This window comes from Hermetia illucens, chromosome 2 (assembly GCF_905115235.1).
Source record: "Hermetia illucens chromosome 2, iHerIll2.2.curated.20191125, whole genome shotgun sequence".
Lineage (NCBI taxonomy): Eukaryota > Metazoa > Arthropoda > Insecta > Diptera > Stratiomyidae > Hermetia > Hermetia illucens.
In genome coordinates this window covers 70,956,189-70,983,172 of record NC_051850.1, presented here as the reverse complement: position 1 = coordinate 70,983,172, position 26,984 = coordinate 70,956,189, and the positions used below count along the sequence as shown (strand labels likewise).

Sequence of the window (26,984 nt, the reverse complement as noted above, 5' to 3'; positions counted from 1 at the left end):
TGACTGTCAACAAGTTGTCAGGGCAGAGAAAGATTGGAGGAGCTAGAAACACGATAGTTAGGATGTTCAGATGCAATCTTTTGAGAAGGCAATGGCAAGCAATATTCAAAAGAGATTATAAAGCGTTCGGATTGGGATCGGGCTTCTATGTAACGGCGGCACTTTACGCTACTGATCACCGGAATGATTCGAATGGATTGGCTCCGTTGCGAGATGATATTGGTACAGCAAGCACATTCACTAGTAAAAAATTGGATGTGCATGAGATTAGTGATTTCACAGAAGTAGGTTTCGATAAAGCCATAAAAAGAGAGGCGTTAAAAGGTACGTACATTTCTTGCGTAGTCTTATATACATAAATGCTACGGAGAAACAGTCAATCTACACATTATTGCGTGTAAATGGAATGAACCGTTTTCAGAAATTTTGAATCCTGCTGACTTAGAATTCTAGCTGATGCGGCTGATGAAGCAGATTTTCCTATTTGTATTATATACGCTGGCAGCTAATTTTTGTCAATATCGTACATTAGCAATTTGCACTTGAAAAATATGTCTAAATTTGTAAGCGTGTATTAGCAGCAGCAATTATTCCGAATTTCTAGGATTATGCCTCAGTTCTTCCCAGAACTTATCACTCTGTGACCAACTAGTCAATAGCTTCACATGTAAGTGGTCCCACAGATTGAAATCTTGTTAAGAAGTTATCTGATGGTGCGTCACAGGCAAGTATTGATTAAAAATAGGATGTTTCGAGTAAAACCAGTGCTGCTTCCATGTAAAACTTCTTCAGCTATCTTATTTTCTTTTTCAATTTTTTTTTTTGTTAACTTATTTTTCTAAACGGGTTTGGAATTATTTTTCAGTAAGTACATATTTTTCAAAAAACAATTTCGTTCCTGTCCCATCAAAATGTACTTCTTCCACGATTTCGTAACTTTCTCAGTAAATTTCTTACTGTTCCCAACCGATTCCATTCTTTTTTGAATGGAGGACAATTCGTGGAATTTAAACTCTCCAGTGAATTTGCCGTATTCTTTTATCGTTAATAATACTATATCGGACAATTTAGGTAATTGTTGTTAAAGAGTTTCAGTATAGCTAAAATGTTAATTATGTTCATTTCAGAGAAAACGTCGCCGCTCTGAAACTACGGCTGTGAATGGTTCATGTGCATTATTTAAAATTTCAGCTGTTTGTCCGTTTTTGGCATCATATCCCCCTAAAAGTTCAATTTTGATGCCGCATCCCATATTCAGGAAAGTACGAAATTGCTTGGGAAATTCAATTGGAAAAATACGAACTTGTGAAAATTACGAATTTTCAAGAGGAAAGTTGATAAACCTTTTACTCTTTTCCAAACTATTGTATATAATATGCATATAATTAAAACAATCGAAGTAGTTGCAAACAACAATCTGTAATGACAATCTTACTATCAAAAGGTGCTGCGCAAGTAATTGATCCAGCGTTCCTAGTAGTAGTAGGAGCAGTAGTGCTACATAGTTTTAAAACGTTATTTTCGTGCTTACATTGATTCAGGTTGAAAAAGCAGTCGGTTTACATTTATGTATGTATATGGAAAATACAACACGTACATACAACCAAAATATAAAAATCAATCAATCAATTACATAATCTGGAAAAAATCGACGACTTTCTTGTTTGCCAGTCGATGTTGCCGCGATAAATCTGTCAGTGCTGCACAGCGTATCGAATGCTACTGGGTCGTTCAAAGAACATTTAAAAAAACGCAGCTTTTGAGACACTTGTAACTACTTCCTCGGTGCCAGCATCTTCCTCTTCGAAGTCTTCGTTGTCGTGAGCAAGCTGTGCAACAATTTCTTCATATGTTTGTCCCTAGTTACTAAAAGTTCACTGTCGATATTGACAAAATCTTCAAAAGTAGGAACTTCGGTGGTAGATGTGTAAGAACTGTAGACCACACTCGTTCCAACACTGTTTCCTTTGTACCTTCGATAGTCGAATCCTTAACCGTAAACTGACCATGAATGTTGAGAAAACCGGACGTTTTGAAGCAGGTTGAAATTGCGGTGGCTGTCACGTCGTACCACGCTTAGTTCTGGTAAGTTTCTGTGTGCCGAGGAATAGACTCCCCGCGTTAGAAAATAACTGTATGTGTTTTGACGCTGAAGTTGTAGGTTCACCTTCGTAATTACCATATCCGTTGAAAAAAAACTAGTGCGGTTTAGTCTTTGTCATTTTAATTTTTGCTTTTCAAGTAATCAGTCAGTTTTTAACAGAAAAGTGGGAAATTGTTGCGTGAACGCAATCATATATTATCAATTAAGATTGTAGTTCAAGCTTAAAACATGTTAACTCACATTGAAATGATCGTCAAAATTGAAACCTAATTCCAAAGAAACTAAATTTAGTCGGGCGATGGCGATCCACTTACGAATGTTTCCTTTTGGGATAACTAAAATGCTTTCAGCGGTTTTTACGGAATTATTATTTGTGCAGCACTAAACAATATTTCGCCATCCTTCACATTTCACGCGCGAAATTAACTTTGAGATTTTGAGGTTTTAATGAGCAACTGCCAGTTGCCGGTCGACTGAAGTTTCTGGAGACGTCACACACAATGGCGCGGGCTTTTCAGTGCGTTTGAATTTGGTTGATGAACATTCTGATAATGTAAAAAGTACAGAATTTTGTTGAAAACGGTCTTTGAGAGTTTTGTTAGATTACACGACTTGTTTAAGGCTTCAATGCAAAGGTAGCATTACAGAGGCATTTGTAAAACAAAGTCGTTTCATCAGCGTTATAAATATCGAGTAACAACTCAAAAGGAATGGTAGGTCAGCAATCCATTGTTCGCACACATCGTCGTTTACAGATTTACTTTCTCCACAAATCTTTTTGAAGGCCAAGTTGTTCCTTCCCTTAAACCCCTCTAGCCAACTATTTCTACCAGAAAATGTTTTGATTTTATGAGAGCACCACATTTCGCGATCTGCATTGCATAATCCACTGTACTAAGCACGTTTCTAATTTGGGAAATTCTGCGCCGGATCGCTTCACTTTACCGCACCCTACGGTGTGATCAGATTCGATTGCGTCTATCTCCTTTAAAATTTTGTTCAAGATTGACTCACATACTTCAAAGTGTTGGCTCACTTCTTTCCGCTATTTCCCGTTTTCGATTTTATGACACAATTTCAGTTGATCACTGAGGCAAAAACCCGATTCCGACAGATGAGAGGCGCAAGCTTGATAATGAAGACAATCGACAGATCCTTGATTTATTTGATTGTTGGAACAGTGGTAAAGAACATTCTGACTTTGTTCAGAATGAAAATAAAAAATGGAATTAAAAAACCTATGTCAAGCATCTTCCTTCGATAGAGGTTATTTATAAGTGACCCTTTCTTACAGAGAGGTGAATGCTGGTGAAAGCGAAAATCACTTTCTTATAAAGTTTCTTGTATCCAAGTTTCTGCCCTTTAATGCAAGGGCGAGAACATTGTTTTCCTAAACATAGGTTTTCCTTATATAGTGGTTCACAATAACCAGTAAGAAAGCCTAGTTTGACTCTAAATCCGTTACACCAATTCAAAGTGCTTGTCTATCAGTTCAGGTTTCAGAATATCATCCACAATGTAATTCCCTTGGGCGTCAGGAAGTGTGTACAATGAGTAAAAAATCTGCAAGTGCTTGATTCCTTCCATTGATCCATGCGAGCACAATTTTGGTGCCGCATTTAGTATCATGAATTGTAGAATCTGTTCTGTTGGTGGTGTTGAATTGATTCTTAGCTTTTATTTGTCGTTTTCCAGAATTCTCTGTTGTTTAGCGTTCGTAAGGTATACAGACAAGGTAATAAACAATACTTTGTTATTTAGTTGATGGAAAATAAATACCGAATTTTACTCTATGTTTTGTCCTCTGGTTTTACGAGGTCGAAAAATTTGAAATTTTTTTTCGCGTCAATCGATTCCTAATATATTTGAGAATAGTTGAAGGATTGTCGCGCTTGTGATTATTAGGCGTAACTATACAGGGATTACAGTATCCTGTAGGAGGCAAGCCACTATGCAAATCCCACTGAACACAGAATTACAGAGTCTAATATTCAATGTTTGTGTAGACGCAGGGGAAAATAGACCTGTCATTAAAGCTAACAAGTCGGGGAAACCGGAAGCTGGACGCTTCAGGTATGAAAGGTTTTATGTATTTCTTACATAAAGACATTGTGCCTTTGTCCCATTAGTACGTAGCACGTAATATATGCATATAATATGTGAGGGTATCCACTTTCGGGTGATATTGACATTCATAGTCTTGTATTTGCAAAGAAGCGATTACTTTTACCTATTATAATTTTATTAGTAATGGTGCGATTTCCACCAAACTGGGCAGGAACATGCTGTATGTCAAAACCTACATTGCTGCAATTTCGTGGTACTGGGATGAACTTGAGGGGGATCTTGCTGCTGAACTAATTATTAAAAATTATAGTAATATACTATTATTAACTGTATTTGAACACATTTTTTTTTTTTTTTTTTTGGGAGTAGGGTAGGTGAATGCGTTTACGCACAGAGTGTTGGACTCCCGCAACAGCACGCTGGCGGGCTACCAACTAAACACCTCCCTGTCATCAGAGAACTAGCCTGGAACCGTTTGACACATTACTTCGGGCTAGCCCTCCCGCTCTCCCGGCTTTGGGAGCCTTCAAGTCAGGGAATTCCTTTCACCAGCGGGAGGGGAGGGGAGGAAGGGAACCCCTCTGCCGGTCGAGTTCAATCTTCTTCGTAGTAAGAAGAGCCCGAACATAATGCGCAATACGATTCCAGCTGCCAGCGCTCTTCAGCATCTCTCTGGCAATGTTGTCTGGAGAGAGCTCCCCTGTGTCTGCATAAAGCTGCTGGCGGAGGCCGTCCCACCTCTCGCAAGAGAAAAAGGTGTGTTCAGCGTCATCGGCCACTCTATTGCAGAACACACAATCAGGAGATCGCGCCTTCCCAACCCTGTGCAGGTAAAACTGAAAACCTCCATGCCCACTTAGAAGTTGGGTAAGGAAGTAATCAATCTCACCGTGCTTTCTGTTCAACCATGGATCTAATTTGTCGATTAGCCGCGCAGTCGACTTGCCCCGTGGCTCATTTTGCCATGAAAGTTGCCACTCGTTAAGGGTGCGTTGACGTTCTTCACGGGCAACCACTTCTCTTAAGTTTTCGCCCTTACGGCGATAGATAGCTTTGCGCTCCTTGGCAAGGAGGGCAACGGGGATCACTCCCACAATCACCATCACAGCTGGTTCGGAGACGGTGCGATAAGCAGACGCCACGCGCAAAACTCCCTGCCTCTGCACTTGAGCGAGCCGTTTACGATGCACCTCCTTGTCAAGGGCATCAGCCCATACCTCCGTACCATAGAGAAGGACGGACTGCGTTGCTCCCATGAGAAAACGTCTCCTAGTTGATATAGGGCCGCCGACATTCGCCATTAGCCGACTCAAGGCCGCGACTCCTGCTGCAGCCCTGTCCACTGCTGCTTTGATTTGCTCGAAGAAGCTCATCTTCGAGTCGAGCATTTGAACACATGGACGCTAAATGTTGGTACCCTAACTGGAAAGACCGAGGAGCTCGTGAGAGCTTTTCGGGAAAGGCGCATTGATATTTGCGTTCTGCACGAAACCCGATGGTCTGGTGCCAAAAGCTGCGACATTGAATGCGAACGCGGTAAAAATGGCTATAAACTTCTCTATTTTGATAACTCACACACTCAATATGGTGTTGGCATTGCCATCTCAGAAGGCTTCCGTGATGCCATTAAAGAAGTTGAACGATTTGATGATCGGCTGATGAAGCTCAGCATTATATCAGCTAATCGCACTATTCACTTCTTCACCGCTAATGCATCACAGACAGGTCGACCTGATGCCGAGAAAGATGCCTTCTGGAAACTTCTCGATGAAAAGACTTGTCACGTGCCTACTGGCGACTATATTATCATTGCCGGCGCCCTTAATGATCATGTGAGTGAAAAGGAAAAAGGGGTAACAGGTGCCATGGGGGAAAGGGGTTCGGAGCGCGCAATTAGGGTGGCGAGCATATAATCGATTTTGCGGACACCCATGACCTTGTACTTATGAATACATGGTTCATCAAACGATTGTCTTATCTTCTTACACTATATAGTGGGAACAGTAAAACGCAAATCGACTACATTCTATAAGACGCCAACATTTTACCACTGTCACTGACTGCAAAGTCGTTCCCTATGAGACCATCGCACCTCAATATCGGCCGTTGGCAAATTGAAAAGAATGCCAATCGGGAAGCAAAGAAAACGGTCGCTCGAGCAAACCATTACAAAAATCTTTACCATAAACTGGACACTTGGGATGGCGAGAGAGCTCTCACCCGGTATGTCAACTACAACTACCAGCATCAAGAAGGAGCAGTCACCGAGACGACTTCGCAGCGGTACCTTCTTAGGAGAAACATACGCAAATAAGCTTCAATCGACCTACGAGAAAGCGAAAGAATTGAATGATTTAACGTATTCCGATTCTTCCTTCCGCGGTTCCGCCATTTTATATTATCAAAGGCCTGATCTAGATGTCATGAGGGCTTTAAATCACCATCTAGCGTATCAAGCCCCCGTTGTTCGGGATCGGTCGTCTATAATTCAATTTTATTCAGATTCGATATCATTTTTGCTATGAGACGCCAGGAAATCATCATCTGCATAAAGTAGCATATAGGCCGCTGGACGTTGGATGTCTCCTGTGTTAGTGCCCATAACAAGAACAAAGGGGGCGCTCGCACACCACTTCGAACTTTACTTGTCGGATCATGGTAGATGAATTGAATCCAGCGCACGAGTTCTTCTGGCATTAAGTGTTGTCGTAGAGCATACCAAATGGCACGCGGTCAAACGCGTTCTCTCCTTCTCTATGTTTCTCACGGTGTTTTTCCATGAGTATCCGCCAGCATGTATTGCATCAGTAATTCCGCAGTTCTCGGCAAACTCGGCTTGATTCACGGTTAATTGAATCATTTTGCAAATATGCGTGTCAAGAATACGTTCAAAAATCTTCATAGCATGGGACAACAATCGGATCGGACGGTACTTTGTACAGCCTGCATGACTACCTTTCTTTTTAAGGTTTTGTGTGAAATAAAACCTTATTAGAATCGAGACAGTGTCTGTCTGTCCGTCTGTCTGTCTGTCACACCCGATTTATTCGAAAACGGCTAGACCGATTGTCACGAAAATTGATGAGAATATGTAATCTGGTGTTCCCTTTACATGCAGTAAGTGGCGCCATTTTGTGTTAAGTTTAAGGAGGGGCTCCCCATACATGTGAATGAAGCGTGCAAATTTTTTTTTCACAGAATGTAGCCATCACCATCAAATGAAAGGTCTCAATTAGTACTTTTCGAAACTGGTTCAATATTTGATGTTGGGTGAAACATAGGGGAGTGAGGGCTCAAAATATGACCCCCAAAAAGTGTAACAGTTCTCGTTCTCAGAACCTATCCAGTCGAAAAATCTAAAAAAAATCAGAGTGATGCATCTCTACTAAATCTAGGCCTCAAAATATATCCGGTTCCGATATCTGCACAAATAAAGTTAATAATAGTATATTTCCACATTTTAGAAATTTACCCGGCACCCTCCTTATGTTCATCCCAGAAGTACAAAATTTGGCATGCGTGTAATGAAGAACATAATGCACAGTTTGGTCAAGTTTGAAGAAAATCCAACCATTATTAACAAAGTTATAGGGGGTGAAACTTCACATTTTTTTATGAATTTCGTGCACTCTACAACCTGCATGACGTCATCATCACATATCAATTCGTCAATACCACAACGAAATGAGTTCTTTTGAATTGGGTCGCAGAGAATTATTTTGTTTTAGTTTTTTAGTTATTTGTCAACCAGACATGTGTGTGTATGTAGGTATATAATATATGCGTGCTAATAAACTTTGCGGGTAGTGCCTAATTCAAATAGATATAAGAAGCAAATCGGAAATATGGGTCCGATCCATTTATATACGTGCCTATATGTGTACAGTATTCGAAAATTGACAGTTTGTTTAGGGTGAGCGGAATATCTATGGCTGTAATATGTACGTATGTCTCGTTGTTTGGAAAAATATGAAAGATTATGTTGAATTTGTAGTTATATACGGATAGAAAAATGTGCGTTGAAATTTCCTACATAAGATGAACACAAAACCTTTATACCTGAAGCACGAGCTTCCGGTATTCCGACTTGTTCCATATCGGAACTGTGATAATTTCTTGCCAGTCAGATGGTATTCCACCTTCGTCAATAACCTGATTGAAGAATCCACTGAGTCACAGCGTTCAATCCCAATCGTTGAAATCTGCTCGAAATATCCTTGCCATCTATCCGTTGCTGCAAAGTACCATTCTTGTTATTAACACAACAGGAGTGTACGATATCCTGTGTGCGCTCGTGTCGACTTTTGACAAGTCAATACAGAGCTCTCTCACCATCCCGAACGTCCAGTTTATCATAAGGATCTTTGTAACGGATCGCTCGGGTGACCGCGATCGCTTGCTTTGTTTCCCGGTTGGCATTCTGCCAAATGGCCAGCGTTTTATCGTTGAGAAATTTGTAGTAGATGCGTTTCTTTTCACGGATTTTTATTTCAACATCACCATTCCAAAATCAAGTATCTCGATTGATGAATCGCTTACCTGGCTTGATGACCCCGTTGGACTTCTTTAATGGCATCAGGGAAACCCTCTGAGATGGCAATGCCAACACCGTGTGAGGGTGTGGACTACCTAAATAAAGAAGTTTATACCCATTTTTAGCATGTTCGCGTTTTATGTCGCAGCTTCTGGCACCAGACCATCGGGTTTCTTGGAGAGCACAAATATCAAAGCGCCTTTTTCACTCTTGCTAGTTCCTCGGGGGTCAATATTCAGCGTGCTAATTTATTTACGTCCTGACGCCGCCTATGCGTCAAGAGCTGTTGCCCATTTTTCGACAAGATCGGGGCCCTTCCTGCCGAATCGACTGAGGTGAACCCCCTAGCGTTTTTCCGAGGCTCATTTTGTGTTTAGCGACATTGAATGCATTTGCCTAGTCGGCCTGTCACTGGACCTGTCATCAAGCGAGATCAGGTAGGATTTAGCATAGTGGAATAACTAACTATACTTTATTTGTCTTTTTCCCTGAATAGGCATTTCGAACAAACACAGCTGCAAAGACACCAAAAATTGACTGGAATTAGTGATGTCATCAAACATTTTAGATCACCTTTATTGGCATTTCAGCAATCCTCTCTCTCTCTGTTGTCCGAGACTAAAAATAATCCTTAAAACGGCATAAGTTTAGTTGTGTTTTTTGTTTTGTATTTTAGTTGAGTAACTGTATTCAAGCTTTCCAAACCATAATCATGGTATATAGTCTAGAGCAACAGTCTTTCCAATTGTTGAAGTGGCAATTTGTACTTTTTGTCATAAAAAAGGGCATAGATACGACGAATGCTTCTAGCAAAAAACCAGGAATGACTTGACCTCCGACAGAGAAAATGAGTTAGTTCTGCAGATGTTTAGGACTTTTGATGAAAGGTTGCGAATTTAAAGCAAAATGGGAAACCTAACCTCAGCGAAACTGCCAGTTGTCGGGTTAAAATCCACAAATCCGACTAACATCGGTCCCGACCCCTCTAGACGTGCTTCGAGACTCCAGTCGGCAAGGAAATTCCTCGCAAGGAATTCAAGATACTCTTATCGTAGAACAGGGGTCATCAAGGGACCAGTAAGAACGCTGACTACCCAGAGGAAAGACGCAGAATGACAGCGAACGAGAACAGAGATAAACGAGAACATAATACAATGGAGATAAAATGTAAAAAAAGAGTTCCGGTACGCTTGGCACAAGACACCCTCTGTTTGGCATAAGAGATAAAAAGGGGGAGAAGTAGCCATCCCACTCGTTAATAGTACTGTATATAGTAGACTAAGATTGAAATAGAAAAAAAATGGTATTATTTACTGATCCACTTGAGGGGTATTAGGTATACATCCTCGAAAACGGGCGCACTAGAAACAGTGATGACCCAGTAGTCCACCTTTGTCAACTATTCAGAACCAGGCTCGCGCCCTCCATCCGAACAGCAGAATAAGTCACCTGAAAAGGTTGAGCCATCGAAGGAAGAAAAACAGGTACACTTCGAACAAGTTTCCCCAACTCTAGCAACAGCCTATATTTTTTATTTTAGTAGTATTAAATTGGTTAAATGTAAAAGATTTGAAGGTATTGTGAAAAGTGAAACACGTTAGGCCGCAGAGTTTTTTTCAAAAAACAGTTGAGCAGGCTGCGGGCTCTCCTAGTGAATTCAGCTAAACTTTGTAATGCCAAACGACAACAATGCTGTGAGTACCATTGGCTCTGGTGGCCTGCAGTGGCAGTACCAATGGCACTGTTTTGGCGACGTAACCTGGCTTGCTTCCGCCAATTGGGGCGCAGGTCGCGCTCACGGGCATTACTACTAGTGCCATGCGATTTAATCATGCACTCGTCGGCCTGGACGAGGAGTCGATTTGGGCTCGTCACCGACGGGCCTGAGTCAGCAAATTTGAATCAGTTGCTGACGGAGCTCACTTTAGGCGACCGCTCTCCAAGCGAACTGCTGGGTGAGATGAAACGGTTGGGCGGGGACAAGCTCGGGGTGGTGCAAAGCACCCGGGCCATCTTGGCCACCCTCGCAGCTACCGTCTCTAAGCTAGCGGCAACAGTGAGAGCTTTCCGTTCGGGCGTTAGGTCCCGAACTCGTTCGCGGTCTGCCAACCGAAGTGCGCCATCGGGTATTCGCGCGTCGGGGACCTCATCGAATCCTGCAATTTGCTGGTACCACTGTAATTTTGCCGACAAGGTAAAGAAATGTGCCAGCCTGTGTACGCATACGTTTCAGTCCTAGGGTAGTGTGAAATTACAAATTGATCTCGCAACAACTCAAACTAGCGGCGACAAACCCCTCAACCATACACACGGCTGTCGGCAGATGTAAGTCTAGGACTTCGACGAACGTTTTCATGGCGTTTTATTGTACCAGGCATCAACAGTCCCATAGGTAGAACAGGTCTCCTATAAACCCCGTAACCTAGCTCAGGTCCTCAGGAAAGCTTGCCACCTGCTCAACTGCCAGACTTACATCAACATAACTAGAGAAATTAGTCTCTCGCAGGCAGCTAAGCATGATGGTACAGCGCGACATGCGCACTACTGTCTCCACATATCTTCTCGAAAATACATTCATTACCACCTCAGAATTTCGCTGTTGCTAAGAAAGAATTTGACATACTGTTAAAGCAGGGTCTTTGCAGACCATCAAATGGCTGCTAGTCTTCTCCACTACACATGGTCCCAAAGCCCAACAACGAATGGAGACTGGGATTACAGACGTCTGAATGTTCAGACCGTTACCCCATACCACTCATCCACGGCTTTGCGCACAACTTCGCTAACTGCCGTGTTTTCACTTCCTTGGACTTAGCCAAGGCGTACCACTCCTGTAGTATGCATTTTTCAACGTCTCCTTGAGGTCAGTCTTATACTTAACGTTGAAAAATGCAAATTCCACAGTAGGTGAAGTTTTTAAGCCATATGATTTCCGCTGACGTAGTCCACCCGAATCCAGATAAGGTTCAGGCCATCACAGACTTCCCTAATCTAAAACAGTCAAGAATCTGTAAAAGTTTTTGAACATGTTGAACTTCTATCGCCGTTTCTTGCCCAAAGCCGTACAACATCAAGCGACCTTCATTACCTACTTGCCTGGATCCAAGGTCAAAGACTCAAGCGTGATTGCGTGGTCTACAAGGACCGACAGCTGGCGAACGCTACACTCCTAGCATTCCCTCAACTAGATGCACCCTTAGCCGTATTCGTCGATGTCTCAGACATCGCAGTAAGAGCTGCCCTTCACCAAAAAGTAAACCAAATTTGGCAGCCGTTGAGATTCTTTTCCAAGAAATTGAATATCGCTTAACGGAACTACAGCACCTAAGATCGTGACCTATTAGCCGACATTTCCGCACAATCGTGTGCTGCCCTTTGTCAGGAATGGATCCCACGCTTTGGAGTTCCAGCCGAAGTAGTTACTGACCAGGGAATGCAGTTCGACTCTTAATCTATTGTCTAAGTTAGACAAACTCCTGTGCTTCAAACGTCATCAGACGATTGTGTACCACCCGCAATCCAATGGGATGCTGAAAGGTTGGCATAGAACACTGAAGGTCGCTATAATGGCACTTGGCTTTCGTTCTACTTGGCCTACGTAGAGTCCATCGTGAGGAGTTTGCCGCCAGCTCCATCGAACTAGTATATGGGGAGAATTTGAGACTCCCTAGCGATCTTGTGTTCGATACCAGGTCAGGTATCCAGTCTAGGCCTGTCTTAATAAGGAACTCCAGACATTCCGGTTTTGCGCCGAGGTCCACCAATTCAATATCCCCAAAACCTGTCTGGCGTCCTGGCCTACGCCATCGCTCCATCTTAGGCAGGGTCTGCCTCGTCTTCTTTTTCTACCATAGTTATTGCCCTTATAGACTTTTCGGGCTGGATCATCCTCATCCATACGGATTAAGTGACCCGCTCGCTCATAGATTTCGTCGTTATGTGAATTATGTGTGTTATGAAATCGTCCATCCTCATGTAGGGGGCCAAAACTTCTTCGGAGGATTCTTCTCTCGAACCCGGCCAAGAGTTCGCAATTCTTCTTGCTAAGAACCCAAGTCTCCGAGGAATACATGAGAACTGGCGAGATCATTGTCTTGTACAGTAAGAGCTTTGACCCTATGGTGAGACGTTTCGAGCGGAACAGTTTTTGTAGGCTGAAATAGGCTCTATTGGCTGACAAAAACCGTGCGCGGATTTCATCATCGTAGCTGTTATCGGTTGTGATTTTCGACCCTAGATAGGGGAAATTATCAACGTCTCAAAGTTGCATTCTCCTATCTTTATTCTTCCCGTTTGACCAGTGCGGTTTGATGTTGTTGGTTGGTTAGTTTTCGGTGCTGACGTTGCCACCATATACTTTGTCTTGCCTTCATTGATGTGCACCCAAGATCTCGCGCCCAACACCGCCTGCTCGATCTGAATGAAGGCAGTTTGTACGTCTCGGGTGGTTCTTCCCATGATGTCGATATCGTCAGGGCAGTAGTTGGGTGGACTTAAAGAGGATCGTACCTCTTGCATTTACCTCAGCATCACGGATCACTTTCTCAAGGGCCAGGTTAAAGAGGACGCATTATAGGGCATCTCCTTGTCGTAGACCATTGTTGATGTCGAATGGTCTTGAGAGTGATCCTGCTGCTTTTACCTGGCCTCGCACATTGGTCAGGGTCAGCCTAGTCAGTCTTATTAATTTGGTCGGGATACCGGATTCTCCCATGGCCGTGTACAGTTTTATCCTGGCTATGCTATCATAGGCGGCTTTAAAGTCGATGAATAGATGGTGCAACTGTTGTCCATCTTCCAGAGAAAATCTTATCTGTTGCTGATTTGCCTGAAGTGAAGCCTCTTTGGTATAGGCCAATGATGTTCTGAGCGTATGGGGCTATCCGGCCTAGCAAGATAGCGGAGAATATCTTATAGATGGTACTCAACAACCTACCTCTATAATTGCTGCACTGTGCGATATCCCCCTTTTTATGTATGAGACAGATAATGCCTCGTTGCCAATCGTCGGGCATTGATTCGCTGTCCGATACCTTGAGCACAAGTTGATCAACCACTTGGTGTAATTGGTCGCCTCCATATTTAACCAATTCGGTTGTAATTCCATCGGCTCCTGGCGACTTATGATTTTTTAGCCGATGAATTGCACGGACTGTTTCTCCTAAACTTGGTGGTGGCAGTATTTGTCCGTCGTCTTTAGTTGGAGGGACCTCCAACTCGTCGATGTTGTGGTTGTTCAGTAGCTCATCAAAGTACTCAACCCATTGCTCCAATATGCCCATTCTGTCGAAAATCAGATTTCCCTCTTTGTCCGGGCAGGATGAACATCGAGATTTATAAGGTTTCATCCTGCTGACTTGTTGGTAAAACTTGCGCGCCTGGTGCGGTTGCTCCCTATACTTTTGGTGATAAGTCTCTGCGCGTGCCCGCGTTCTTTGAGAATGCAACATTACTCGGTATGCGGGATTCTTCCGTTCCGTTCCGGCTGGGGCCAAGTATGTTTGTGGCCGTATCAATGATAACGTTCTTCTGGTGGTTGTGAAGAGCATTTGTTGACGCTTCGTCTCGAGGTCCTCTGTTGACTGCGGTTATTGCGCATCCATTTCCCTCTTATGGGTGTCGCGGAGGGATGTGTTGTGGATGGCTTCAGTGATTGTCAGAGGGGATTCTAGGTGGTATTGTTATTCGAGCTGGGAGCACCATGCCAACGAGATAGTGATCCGAGTCTATATTGCACCCCTATATGTTCTGACATTCATCAAGGCTGAGAGATGGCGGGGTTCGATCAACACGTGGTCAATTTGGTTGAAAGTGGTCCCATCTGGAGAGGCCCATGTATGTTTGTGGAACGCTTTCCGCGCAAACCAGGTACTTCCAACAACCATTTCGTGTGATACTGCTAATTGAAAAATCCGCAGTCCGTTATCATTTGTATTTTGGTGTAAGCTATGGGAGTCAGCGTATCGCCTGAATACAGACTTCTTCCGTACTTGGCTGTTAAAATCCCGAAGTATGATTTTGATATCATATCTGGGACAGGTTCCGAGGGTTCGTTCTACTTCCTCGTAGAAGATATCCTTCTCCGACTCTGCAGTCTCCTCTGTAGGGGCGTGCACGTTAATGAGGATTATATTTCTAAACTTGCCTCGCAAGCATAGTCGTTCGCTTATGTTTTCAAAGCCGATAACAACAGGTTTCATTTTTTGGCTAAGAAACCTACTCCAAGCACATGGTTTACTGGATGGCCACTATAATATATGGTGTAGCGGCTCTTCTCCAGGAAAACCGTCCCTGTCCAACGCATCTCCTGTAACGCTGTTACATCAGCTCTATATTGGGACAGGGTATCGGCTAGTTGCTCATCAGCTTCATCTCTGTACAGGGAGCGCACGTTCCATGAGAAAATGCGCAAATCGTTATTCCGTTGTCGTTACCGGGTTCGTCGTTGTGTAATCCATCCAGTCCGGGGCTCCTGTTGTGGTTTCGTAACAAGTTGTTTTCCGTGTAGGGTTGTCAGCCTATACCCAACCCCCAACCTGGAGGACCGGTTGGTACAATTTGTCCCGTTTTTAGGCGCGGGAGACTCGCCTTCCGTCTGCAGTTTTTCGTTAAGATAGAGCTCCCAGCGGTCACCACGTGGTGGAGGTAGGATTTGGTAGTAGAGCTGTTGGTGTTGGTTCAGCAGGCATTTCCCAAGTTTTATGCTCCATCGTGGGTACCAATCCCCGTTTCGCCCTGGGACCTATACTACCCTTTGACCACCAATTTAAGGATACCGAAAAAAACTGAGAAACCACTCAAATAAAGGCCGAAAGCGTAAACATCCCGAAAAATGGTATTATCAATGGTATCCAAGTAACTAATAGGAAATACATTTTAATTTAAAACCTTTCATCGAAAACTTTCGGATGTAAAACAAAATCTTTTTAAAATCGGTTGAATATTTTGCCAGTCTTTCACACACACTTTTCTCAGAAATAACTATACCGATTGACGCCAAATTTGCTGAGGCCGTGGAACTGTGAATGCCCACACATACAGTAAGTTACATCTTTCTACGTTCAGTTTAAGGGGGGTCCCCATATATGCAAAAAGGGTGTGTAAATTTTTTTTCACCGAATATGTTTAGGTTGAGTATCACATGAAAGGTCTCCATCAGTAATTTTCGAAGCCACTGTTAATTTTAACAATTGTTGGAAAGGCGGGGATCAAAAGCGATGATTTCTTTAACGGATCCATTCAACCAAAAAATTTGAAGAAAAGAATAAAGCTTCCTCTATACGATGTCTAAGCCTCAAAATACTCTCATATCAATATCTATTCAAATGAAGTTAGTAACTGTACATTACTCTTCTTGGGGGAATCGACTAGAAACCCCCCCCCCTTCTTAACTTTAGCCAGCAGTAATATACACTATAGTATGAAGCATGATATCCCCAGTTTTGATGAAAACCTTACTTTTACGAATAAAGTTAATGTAGCTCAAAGTTGTCTTTTCCGTGTAAATTTACTGCAACTCAAAATACTAGATGTCAATATCACGTTAAAATGAGTAGTTTGACATGACGGGCTATGCACAAATGGGATAGTTCTGCATTCAAATATACATAAGAAACAAACGAAAACCTTTCATACCTGAAGCGTAGAGCTCCCGGCTTCCGGATTGGTATAAAATTACTATTCTATACTTATTACATTAAGATTATCTCAACCAAAAACGTAGGGTTCCAAAAATGTTGCACCCCACTATAATAATAATTAATAATTCACTTCTTCTTTTTTCTTCAGCCTTTGTCCCGTTTACAAGCGGGGTCGGCTCGTCGTGATCGGCTTCGCCATTTGGCTCTATCGAATGCCTGATCTGGGTGCAATCTCGAGGCTTTCAAATCCCCGTCCAGCGTATCAAGCCACCGTTGCTTAGGTCTGCCTTTTGGTCGTTTACCATCGACTTCGATGTTCAGACCAATCTTTGCAAGTGAATTCTCGTTTGCACGAATTGCGTGACCATACCATCGAAGACGCCTCTCTCGCAACTTTTCCACGATCGGTGCAACCCCATAACGATCGCGGATATCCTCATTTCGGATGTGATCTAAACGTGTGACGCCACTAGTCCAACGTAGCATCTTCGTCTCCATTACCGCAAGACGCCGTTCATTGTCTTTTATGGTCGGCCAACACTCAGAACCATAGAGAGCGACTGGACGGACGACATTGCGGTAAATTTTAGATTTGAGACGTTCGTTGATACGTCGATCACAAAGGACACCAGTTGTGGAACGCCACTTCATCCAGGTTGCGTTAATGCGTGAAGCAATTTCATAACGCAGCTCTCCATTGGCTGATAACGTTGACCCGAGGTATTTAAATCGCTCAGTTCTGGGCAGATCACTGCCGCTGACAGTGATTGTGCCTGTTTCATGGGGATCGGTCGTCAAAAATTCAGTTTTGTTTAAATTCAATCTGAGACCGTGTTGCATGAGGCGATCATTCCATTTTTGAACAAGTTGCTCGAGATCATTTTTGCTATCAGATGCTAGGAAAACATCATCTGCATAAAGCAGTGTGTAGGGCGCTGGACGTTGGATATCCCGTGTGACGGTGTCCATAACAAGGACAAAGAGGAGTGGTGAGAGGGCACTTCCTTGATGAACTCCAACAGAGACACGAAGCGGTTTTGATACACCCGCCATACTTCGAACTTTACTTTTCGGATCGTGGTAGAGCAATTGAACCCAGCGCACGAGTTCTTCTGGCACGAAGTGTTGTCGTAAAGCATACCAGATGAGTTCGTGTGGCACACGGTCAAACGCTTTCTCAAGATCCAGAAAGGCAATGTAAAGAGGGCGATGCTTCTCACGGTGTTTCTCCATGAGTAACCGTGCAGCGTGTATTGCGTCAGTAGTTCCGCAGTTCTTGACAAATCCGGCTTGATTCACGGTTATTTCAACGATTTCGCGAATACGGTTGTCAAGAATGCGTTCAAAAATCTTCATGGTATGGGAAAGTAACCGGATCGGACGGTAATTTGAACATTCTGCTGGGCTACCTTTCTTTTTCCATATTGGAACAGTGGTACTTTCTTGCCAGTCAGATGGTGTTCTTCCTTCCTGAATAACCCGGTTAAAGAATTCACTGAGCCACGGTGTTGGGTCCCAGCTCTTTGCTTTCCAGAGCTCAGATGCGATGTCGTCAGGTCCTGTTGCTTTCCCCGATTTCATTTGTTTTATTGCCTCCTCGACTTCAGTTGCGCTGACTGGTGGAACTGCTCCAAATGTCGGCAATGATTGTGGAAGTGGAGGATGAGCAAATTCTTCAGTTGAAATCTGCTCGAAGTATTCTCGCCATCTATCCGTCGCGGCTCGACGATCAGTAAGCAAAGTACCGTTCTTGTCATTAACACAACAGAAGTGTTCGATATCCTGTGTGCGTTCATCACGGCTTTTAGCAAGTCGGTACAGATCTTTCTCGCCATCCCGAGTGTCCAGTTTATCGTAAAGATTTTTGAAATGGTTCGCTCGGGTGACAGCGACCGCTTTCTTTGCTTCCCGGTTGGCATTCTTATAAATTTGCCAATTAGCAGGCGTTTTATCGTCGAGAAATTTGTGGTAGAGGCGTTTCTTTTCACGGACCTTCATTTCAACATCATCATTCCAAAGCCAAGTATCTCGGTTGATGTACCGCTTACCCGGCTTGGTGACCCCGAGGGTTGCAGAGGCCGCTTTGTGGATCGTGTCTTTCATTTGGTTCCATGATTCTTCCACATTCGTAATGGTTGGCAATCGTATGAGTGAGACCGTTTCTTCGTTCTTCTCACCAAATCGCCACCATTTAATGCGCGGCGGGCCAGTGCGTTCCTCACGCCGTTTTATCGGTGGCTTAATTCGCAAGACAGCAATCAACGGCCGATGTTGAGGTGCGATGGTCTCATAGGGAACGACTTTGCAATCAGTGACAGTGGTAAAATGTTGGCGTCTTATGAGAATATAGTCGATTTGCGTTTTATTGTTCCCACTATAAAATGTGGGAAGATGAGACAATCGTTTGATGAACCATGTATTCATAAGTACAAGGTCATGGGTGTCCGCAAAATCGATTATACGTTCGCCACCTTCATTGCGCGCTCCGAACCCCTTTCCCCCATGGCACCTGTTACCGTCTGCCTTTTCACCCACATGACCATTAAGGTCGCCGGCAATGATTATGTAATCATCAGCAGGCACGTGACAAGTCTTTTCATCGAGAAGTTGCCAGAAGGCATCTTTCTCGGCATCAGGTCGACCTGCCTGTGGTGCATACGCGGTGAAGAAGTGAATAGTGCGATCAGCTGATATAATGGTGAGCTTCATCAGCCGATCATCAAATCGTTCGACTTCTTTAATGGCATCACGGAAACCCTCTGAGATGGCAATGCCAACACCATATTAAGTGTGTGGGTTACCAAAATAGAGAAGTTTGTAGCCATTTTTACCGCGTTCGCGTTCAATGTCGCAGCTTTTGGCACCAGACCATCGGGTTTCTTGCAGAGCGCAGATGTCAATGCACCTTTTCCGAAGGGCTCTTGCGAGTTCCTCGGTCTTTCCAGTTAGGGTACCAACATTTAGCGTGCAGACACGTATTTGTTTTGTTCGTTGTGTGTGGACTAACTTGCTTACGTCCTGACGCCGTCCATGCGTCAAGAACCCTTGCCCATTTCTCGACAGGACCGGGGCCCGTCCTGCCGCGTCGACTGAGGTGGACGCCCTAGCATTTCTCCGAGGCCTCTGACTTAATCCGATCATCATGTTTGTAGCGACATTCTATGCATTTTCTTGGTCGACCTGTCGCGGGGCCTGTCACCAAGAGAGATCAGGTAGGATTTAGCATAGTAGAATAACTCCAACTATACTCTATTTATCTCTTTCCCTGATCTCAGCATTTTATTTTTGTTTTACTGAGGATAGTACAGGGTACGTTGCCTCAAACCCTCCTCCTTTACCTGGGCTTGGGACCAGCATACTATGTTAATTCACGAAAATACAAAATTATAAAAGCTTCAAATAATCATATGTCACTCGACCTTTGGACAATGGCTTATTAACTACATATTTTAGCTTTAAAATTTATTAACCTAATATTAATTTCACTTTTAAATTATTAATAAAAAATAAAAAGTTACAAAATATGCCGATATCACCCAATCCCGACTTCACAGAAAAAAATCTCAAAAAAATTAGTTTCGACTTGAAATTTTGAGGCATGATTCTTAGGACTATATTCTATCAAATTAGGAAATAAAAAAATTGCTGACTGTGAAAAGTCCCCTTAAAACATGAAAAATAGGTATACTCTAATGTGCTGTGTCTTAATTTGCTACAAAACACCACTTTAGGCATAGAACAAGTATGCTTCCTTCTTGACAGGAGAATGGTTATCGTATGATGTCCCACGCCGACTCTATACGTCTCCCGAATCGATAAACTTTATCCTGGTCTGTAGCAGGTCAATGCACGCCATATCTCCAAATATGATTTCAGGAAGGCATTCTAGGAAGCTACGAACGAAATTTCGTCCGATATAATTCAATGCCTTTCCAATTCGAGGCGTTGTTGCCTTGCAAACATAACATTGAAATTGAAGTTCAATATACATGAGTATAACACAAAATACAACCACAGGGTATGAAAACTTTTTCTTTTTGCTTGAACCTAAGTACGATCATATAAAAGTACTACTTAGTACCTTTTTGCCAAATTTTTTAGTACCATAATTTTCTGCTTCCGACAACACTGGATGGTAGCTAAGACCGCGCCCTTAAATGCGAATGTCAATTTATCTTCATAAAGTGCACAGTTTGTGTTTTTCCTCCCAAAATTTTGCTATTCAACCCAATTTTTCCGGAATTTTAGCATGCACCGTGTAATAATTTTCTTACAAAAAATAACCTTCTTTTTATTGTAATAAAGTCATGTTAACATTAAAACTTTAATACTCAATTAGCAGGAATTACAAACCTGTAAAAGTATACCATAAATAGGAAAAAATGCCGAATTTTGCATGGAAACAACGAAATTTGCTCTTAAGAGATAAACAAGTCGAGAAACCAGTATGGAAGGTTTTGTTTGTTTCTTCTGTTAGTATATTTGAGTGCAGAACTATCCCATTTGTACGTAACCCGTTACGTATATGTCTTTAGCATGTCAGATACTCACTTTAGTTTGATATTGATATTTAATTGCAGTAAAGTTACACGGTAAAGTCAACTTTGAGTTACGGCAACTTTGTTAGTGATTTTGATTAAATTTGGGGATAACATCTTCTTCTTTTTCTTCAGCCTTTGTCCCGCTCATCTCAACTCTCATCTTCGTCATAACCACCCTGTACGCTTTTCCTCAGGGGCTTTGATCTGCCTCTGTGCAAAGTTGCTTGAAGCATTCTCGGCTGCCGATTCGCTGCTTAAGTCTACCTCGAAGGTTCACATATACTTGCAGTTGCTCGTCGAAGTCTGGTCTTTCTCTAGATCATTGGCAGATCCTTCTAGCTCGAAAACATGCTGCCCGCAACTCCGTGATTTCTTCATTCCACCAATAGCTTGGCCGCCTTTTTGCTCTCATTATGCGTCTCATCTTTTGCTCCACCTTTTCTGAAGCCGCACCAACGGAAATGGGGCCTCCCAATTGCATCTCTTAGAACGCATACTCTTCAAACTTTTTCACGTACCGGTTTCCAGCTCCGCGGGAATGCACATCGCATCGTGGCCCATAATCGATCTGGAGGAAAATTGCGTGGTTGTCGCTATGAGTATAATGATCACCAACAAACCATGCCATTCTCCTCAATGTGCTACTCGCATATGTCAGATCGACTATTGAGCCCGACCTTGTCCCACGAAACGTGGACACATTTCCCGTATTTGCAAGCACCAAGTTGTGGGTGGAGCATCATCATCAACGGCGCAACAACCGGTATCCGGTCTAGACCTGCCTTAATAAGGAACTCTAGACATCCCGGTTTTGTGCCGATTTCCACCAATTCGATATCCCTAAAAGCTGTCTGGCGCCCTGATCAACGCCATCGCTCCATCTCAGGCAGAGTCTGTCTCGTCTTCTTTTTCTCCCATCGATATTGCCCTTGTACACTTTCTGGGCTGGATTATCCTCATCCATACGGATTAAGTGACCCGCCCACCGCAACCTATTGAGCCGGATTTTATCCACAACCAGACGGTCATGGTGTCGCTCATAGATTTCGTCGTTACGTAGGCAACGGAATCGTCCATCCCCATGTAGGGGGCCAAAAATTCTTTGTAGGATTCTTATCTCGAACACGGCCAAGAGTTCGCAATTATTCTTGCTAAGAACCCAAGTCTCCGAGGAATACTGGCAACATAATAGTCTTGTACAGTAACAGCTTTGACTCTATGGTGAGACGTTTCGAGCGAAACAGTTTTTGTAAGCTGAAATAGGCTCTGTTGGCTGACAACAACCGTGCGAGGATTTCATCGTCGTAGCTGTTATTGGTTATGATTTTCGACCCTAGATAGGAAAAACTATCAACGGTCTCAAAGTTGTATTCTCCTATCTTTATTCTTCTCGTTTGACCAGTGCGGTTTGATGCTATTGGTTGGTTGATTTTTGGTGATGATGTATAACCCAAGATCTCGCGCCGCCTGTTCGTTTACGCCGCGGGTGGTTCTTCCCATGAAGTCGATATCGTCAACATAGGCCAGTAGTTGGGTGGACTTAAAGAGGATCGTACCTCTTGCATTTACCTCAGCATCACGGATCACTTTCTCGAGGGTCAGGTTAAAGAGGACCCATGATAGGACATTCCCTTGTCGTAGACCATTGTTGATGTCGAATGGTCTTGAGAGTTATCCCGCTGCTTTTATCTGTCCTCGCACATTGGTCAGGGTGAGCCTAGTCAGTCTAACCAATTTCGTTGGGATACCGAATTCTCTCATGACCGTGTGCAGTCATGGGCGGCTTTAAAGTCGATGAAAAGATGGTGTAACTGATGTCCGTAGAGAGAAAATCTGATCTGTTGCTGATTTGCCTGGAGTGAAGCCTCTTTGATATGGGCCAATGATGTTCTAAACGTATTGGGTTATCCGGCCTAGCAAGATAGCGGAGAATATCCTATAGATGGTACTCAGCAACGTGATACCTCTATAATTGCTGCACTACGTGATATCTCATTGTTTATGTATGAGACAGATAATGCCTCTTTGCCAATCGTCGGGCATTGATTCGCTGTCCCACACCTTGAGCACAAGTCGATGACCCACTTGGTGTAATTGATCGCCTCCTTATTTAACCAAGTATTTGTCCGCCGTTTGGGGTAGAGCATAGCAACTATATGCGTAGATGAAAACTCCATCACTTCTTGAATGGCTTGCCCGCTTGCCAGTTACACTTGTAACCCAGGCAGCACTCTTATTGTTGTGACAAGGCTGCGAGAGTAGGTGTTCCGCCATCTCGCAGTGGTTGTGATTCATTTGTCTCAACCTCATTTCGTTAACGCTCTCCTACACCGTCTTTCCCCTTGCAAGGCATACATTCAGCCTGTCTATCTGTTACACCCGATTAACTCAGAAACGGCTGAACCAATTGTCGCGAAATTTTAGTGAGAAGATGTGGTCTGTAAGTCATATAGCAAGCGGCGCCATTTTGTGTTGAGTTTGAAGGGGCTCCCCATATATGTGAAAGGGGGGTGTAATTTTTTTTTTTTGCAGAATATGGCCATATGGGGCATTAAATGAATTGGATTTAGGAAACATTAACAGTTGGCTTTTTGGGTTAATTGGAAAGTAATTAAATTAACTACAAAATAAGGTCAAAATTTAGGTATTTAAGGTGGTTATCCCGTGCGATAGTTTTTTTTTCACTTTTTTTGAATTTTTTTGTGAAGAACTGGATAAAAATACAAATACGAGCATAGTTCATTATTGAAATACACAGCAATTTATACACCCATCCCCAGAAAAGTGTGCCATTTTCACCAAATTTAGTAGGATCATGCTCTATGCTGTGGCCTACATTAGTGCCAAAGTTTGTGATTCTAGAAGGAACTTAAGGGGGGTTTTTCTGTCAATTACTAAAAATTATAGTAATGTACTATTATTAACTTTATTTGGAGGGATATCGGTATGGAGGGTATTTTGAGGCCTAGGCACCATACAGTGGCAGTGTTTTGACTTTTTTCATATTTTCCCTGTTAAGTAGTTTCTGAGAATGGGTCCGTTAAAGAAATGATCACTTTCAGCCCTCCGCACTCCCCACCTTTCCAAGAAATGTCAAAACTAAGACCGGCTTCGAAAAGTACTAACCGAAACCTTTAATTTGATACCCCACATGACTATATTTGATGGGAAAAAAATGTACACCCCCCTTTTGCATATATGGGGCCCCCCTTCCCCCTCAAATTCGACGTGAAAGGATGTAACTCACCATATGCGTAAGCGTTCACAGTTCCCACATTTCTACCAAATTTGGTGTCAATCGCTACAACCGTCTCCGAGACAAATGCGTGAGGCGGACAGACAGACAGTAAACCGATTTTAATAAGGTGTGTGTACCCACAAAACCTTAAAAGCTACTGAATGAATCGCAATCATCCTAGTTTGCGGACAGTAGAAATATGTTCTGAATAAGTCGTGAAAATTTCAAAGAATTTCGTTTGATAGATTTTGAGCTATGGTGGCAGCAGATTTTCAATATGCGGTTTCGAAAAAATCTTAACTGGCCATTAATCTGCTATACCTATTCCATAAACCTTAGATTTCTTGAAGAAACACATGTACAGTCTTGGCTTCAATTCTTATCCGCTTAGCGAAGTCATTCGAACATCATTGGGACAAAAAAATATGCACTTTATTACGGCGATCGACATAAATCTAGCATGTGACTTATGTATTTAATACTACAATTTCCGAACGATTCCGAATATTGAAAAATCACTTTGCCCATATATTCTACACTACATCTGGATACAATTGATGCCAAAATAAAAAATTCGATTCCGCGAATCCGACACACGAGACGACCCCTTAAGGACAAACTGGTCCATAAGTAGTTCAGACAGTAAGGGAGGAAGAGCACAACTGGTCCTCGAAATACCGGTATATGAGCAATAAAAACTCTTTATTCGACATTTAGAAAATAAAATCTAATCTTTTTTTTCACTATCAAATGCAGGGCCTCAATTCTTTCCGACACAAGTGATATTTTTGATACATGATCAATTATAAGGGAGTGAGGGCTCAAAATATGAATTTTCAGAACCGTAAAATTAATGATGCATCCATACGAAATCTAGACCTCAAGATGCATCCCATTCCGATATCTGCTTGAATAAAGTTAGTAATAGTAAATTGCCGTATTCTAGAAATTTACCCGTCAGATTTGAAGTTTGGAAATACATATGTATATCAAGGAATCGTTTGAATTAGAGGTATATGTGAATGGGAAAACGTGAATAGGAATATCCAAAGCAACCAGCTTTCGGTATTCCAACTTGTTCTGTTGAGGAATTCTGAGAATATAACTTATGGTGCGTATACTCTAAACCGCTGCGTTAAAACCAACAAAAAAGTTAAGTTATTTAAACCTGAACATTCCATTCTTTTGTGGGGTATAGGACATCCTCATTAACTCTTTACAATGAGGCTGTGGTTCGACTTTATAATAATCACAATTAATGCTGTGCAAATGATAAGCTTACAGCAGTGGGACTAAACACAGACGAACACAATCCTAAACTTAAACCTAAATGAGAATGTCAAAAATACAGATCTCTAGTATTCTACATGCTATACTATTTAATGTTCCAGAAAACCACACAAAATATTTAAAACTTGATGAATTTTTGCGAACATTGCGGAACGAAGGCGCCGCTGATATTTTTGTATGCACAGTTCCTAAGAATCTTAAATATGTGGACTACATGTGCATTATAACATGTTTGACTCATCGTCATATGAGCGCCGTTGCAAATATGGTTCGAAAAATGCATAAAGTAACCTGTAATGAAAATGACACGCCGCCGAAAATAGAAGGGAAACAGAGTCGAGATTGGATTGCCTTAGATTTAGGTAAAGATTAATTAATTTAGCTTTCTCTCCAACTAATTAAAGTAAAAATTTATTTCAGGTAATATTGTATTGCATATATTTTCAGTTGAATTCAGAAAATTATATGATTTGGAATCTCTTTGGAGTATTGGGTGCAAATATGATAAACATTGCCAAAGGGTCGAAAATTCGCATTCAAACGTTTTTGCTGAAGACATCACTATAAGAAATTTTTAAATGCTTAAATTACGGTAATAATAATAAGACGCCCCATTATTTCCTGAATTTTAAATATAAAAAATATTGGTGGGTAGAAAATACATATGGAACTTCTAAAAGAAAATTATAACATTTTTTTAACTCTCGAGCAAAAGAAGAGATTTAGTCCGAAGACTTGACGGTAAGTTAAATATATTGTTATTGTATTGTTCCAAAGGTTTCAAAATTGTAACAATTAGAGTTAAGAAAACAATTTCAACGATTTTTAATCTTCGTGTTCTAATCGTGCATTTTAGAAGGAATGAATTATCTATCTTCAACTCCAAGTTCAAAGCGCCAGCACACAAATGTGCCATTGATTTCAACAGATGGTAGAGAGATGGAACAAGGTAAAGACTATTAGCTGGGTAAGGCAAAAGCTCTAATTCGAATCCGTTCTGTTACGATAGCAAATGTCGCTATTAGTTACTCCCGAACGTGCCTCCTTCCGATGACTCTCGAAATCGATAAGGAGCGGGGATCTAAACTCCGCATACTTTTCTACAATGCTTCGAAAAGTGTTGTAAGTGTCGGTGCAAGGGCTTCAAATTGGAAATCTGTCTATCAAAATTTTGAGATATTTTTTGATGTGTTCTAGAATTACTATAGCTATTATGTTTGTGGCAACATGGAGGGTATATATACCTTTCCAATTACGACCATCTGCCTCTTCTACTCTTTGGAAAAGATTTCCATATATGTATATAAAGGGAATATAAAACTCCGCAAAAACTGCACCGACTATAAGGAACAGTTCGGCCGTCAGTTTCATTCTATTTGAGCACATTGATTGCTGATGTGATTTTGCTTTTATTTGGAGGAACAGCCCGTTTCCGCATATCACAGGTCAGAGCCAATGGGTATAGAACCAACCTATTTACCCACAAAATGTGAATTATCAAAATAGATGTCAACGTCCTACTTCTACACAAGTGTAGTTAACGTGCTATAGTGCACTTTGCACACGCAAA

General features: G+C 42.3%; 1 protein-coding gene across 1 annotated transcript; it reads left to right on the top strand.

The window, feature by feature from the left end:
- Window positions 1-30: 30 nt before the first annotated feature.
- On the top strand, window positions 31-26,098 carry LOC119647802. The gene is made up of 3 exons (XM_038049018.1): window positions 31-324; window positions 25,516-25,776; window positions 25,835-26,098. Exons 1-3 carry the CDS (start codon window positions 63-65, stop codon window positions 25,990-25,992), a joined length of 681 nt encoding a protein of 226 aa, XP_037904946.1. The 5' UTR covers window positions 31-62; the 3' UTR covers window positions 25,993-26,098.
- The last annotated feature ends 886 nt before the right edge of the window (window positions 26,099-26,984 follow it).

Coding starts and splice junctions, on each gene's coding strand:
- LOC119647802 (XM_038049018.1), top strand. CDS start 63: ATGTTCAGATGCAATCTTTTGAGAAGGCAATGGCAAGCAATATTCAAA. Junction 325..25,515: donor AAAAAGAGAGGCGTTAAAAG/GTACGTACATTT, acceptor TTAATGTTCCAG/AAAACCACACAAAATATTTA. Junction 25,777..25,834: donor TTGGATTGCCTTAGATTTAG/GTAAAGATTAAT, acceptor AATTTATTTCAG/GTAATATTGTATTGCATATA.